We start from the raw sequence: 1,248 nt of genomic DNA, 5'->3' as shown, positions 1-1,248 counted from the left end.
CTAGGCAAGAGGTTTTTTCCCAATGGCACGGAAAATGGCATCCTTGACTTCTTTGTTTCTCAGGGTATATACCACAGGGTTAAGGAGAGGAGTGAACACTGTGTAAGTCACTGAGATAAGCTGGTCCTGATCCCTGGTATTCTCTGATTTGGGCTTGAGGTAGGCAATGGAGGCACAGCCATAGTGGATGATGACCACGGTGAGGTGGGAGGCACAGGTGGCAAAGGCCTTCTTCCGTCCCTCAGCAGAGGCAATCTTGAGGATGGTGGAGATGATGAGAATATAAGAGATGAAAACCAAGCCCATGGGTACCACAATAACCAGTGAGCTGATGATAAAGTTAACTATGTCATGTAGAGTGGTATCAGCACAGGACAGTTTCAAAACCGGGCGGATGTCACAGAAATAGTGGGCTACATCTCTGTCACAGAAAGGTGCCCTGAACACAGATGCAATTTGAATTATGGCCACAAGCAGCCCAATGCTGCAGGACCCCCATACTAACTGGGCACACACCCTCTTGTTCATGATAACTGTGTACCTCAAGGGGTTGCAGATAGCTACATAGCGGTCATATCCCATCGCTGTAAGCAGAAAGCAGTTGGTGATGGCCAAAGTGATAAAAAAGAACATCTGGGTAGCACAGCCAGCCAAAGAAATGGATTGGCTTGAACCCACAAGACTGGCAAGCATCCTTGGTACAATGACCAATGTGTACACAGTCTCTGAAGTGGAAAGCATACTAAGAAAGAAGTACATGGGAGTATGAAGGTGACGATCAATACTGATAACTATCATAATGATGGCATTGCCAGTCAGAGTTAGCAGGTACAAGGCCAGAAAGACCATAAAGAGGGTAAACTTGTATTCCTGAAAGCTGGAGAAACCTTGGAAAACAAACTCAATTACCACCGTGTGGTTTCTTCTCGTCATCTTCCAGACAGAAAGGACAGGTTTGACTCAATCAGTTAGAAATTATTAGCGCCCACTTTAAGCAGGTGATGCTTAGGAAGAATTGGTAATGGATCTGTCTCTGGGTAGATACAGAGCTAGCAAGGACAGCCGTCTATCCAGTAGTCAAAGATAGACACAATCAGGAAATAATATGATGTGTAATAGTTTGTGTGTAAACTGTGGAACAGATTTCCTGGTAAGGTGAACTTTAAGTAGAAGAGGGAAGAAGTCAAGGGAAACAGACAAGACATAATTAAATTTGAAAGGCATTTTTGCTGAGAGCATAATTTCACA

At 44.3% G+C, this 1,248-nt stretch overlaps 1 protein-coding gene across 1 annotated transcript; it reads right to left on the bottom strand.

The window, feature by feature from the left end:
- Positions 1-933, bottom strand: LOC116911481 (olfactory receptor 10J1-like). Its single transcript, XM_032915464.1, has one exon. The coding sequence runs from the start codon at positions 931-933 to the stop codon at positions 1-3; it is 933 nt and encodes a 310-aa protein (XP_032771355.1).
- Between the last annotated feature and the right edge of the window lie 315 nt (positions 934-1,248).

This window comes from Rattus rattus, chromosome 10 (assembly GCF_011064425.1).
Source record: "Rattus rattus isolate New Zealand chromosome 10, Rrattus_CSIRO_v1, whole genome shotgun sequence".
In the NCBI taxonomy this organism is placed as follows: domain Eukaryota; kingdom Metazoa; phylum Chordata; class Mammalia; order Rodentia; family Muridae; genus Rattus; species Rattus rattus.
The sequence above is the reverse complement of the archived record's forward strand: the minus strand, read 5'-3'. Positions and strand labels throughout refer to the sequence as shown.

Coding starts and splice junctions, on each gene's coding strand:
- LOC116911481 (XM_032915464.1), bottom strand. CDS start 933: ATGACGAGAAGAAACCACACGGTGGTAATTGAGTTTGTTTTCCAAGGT.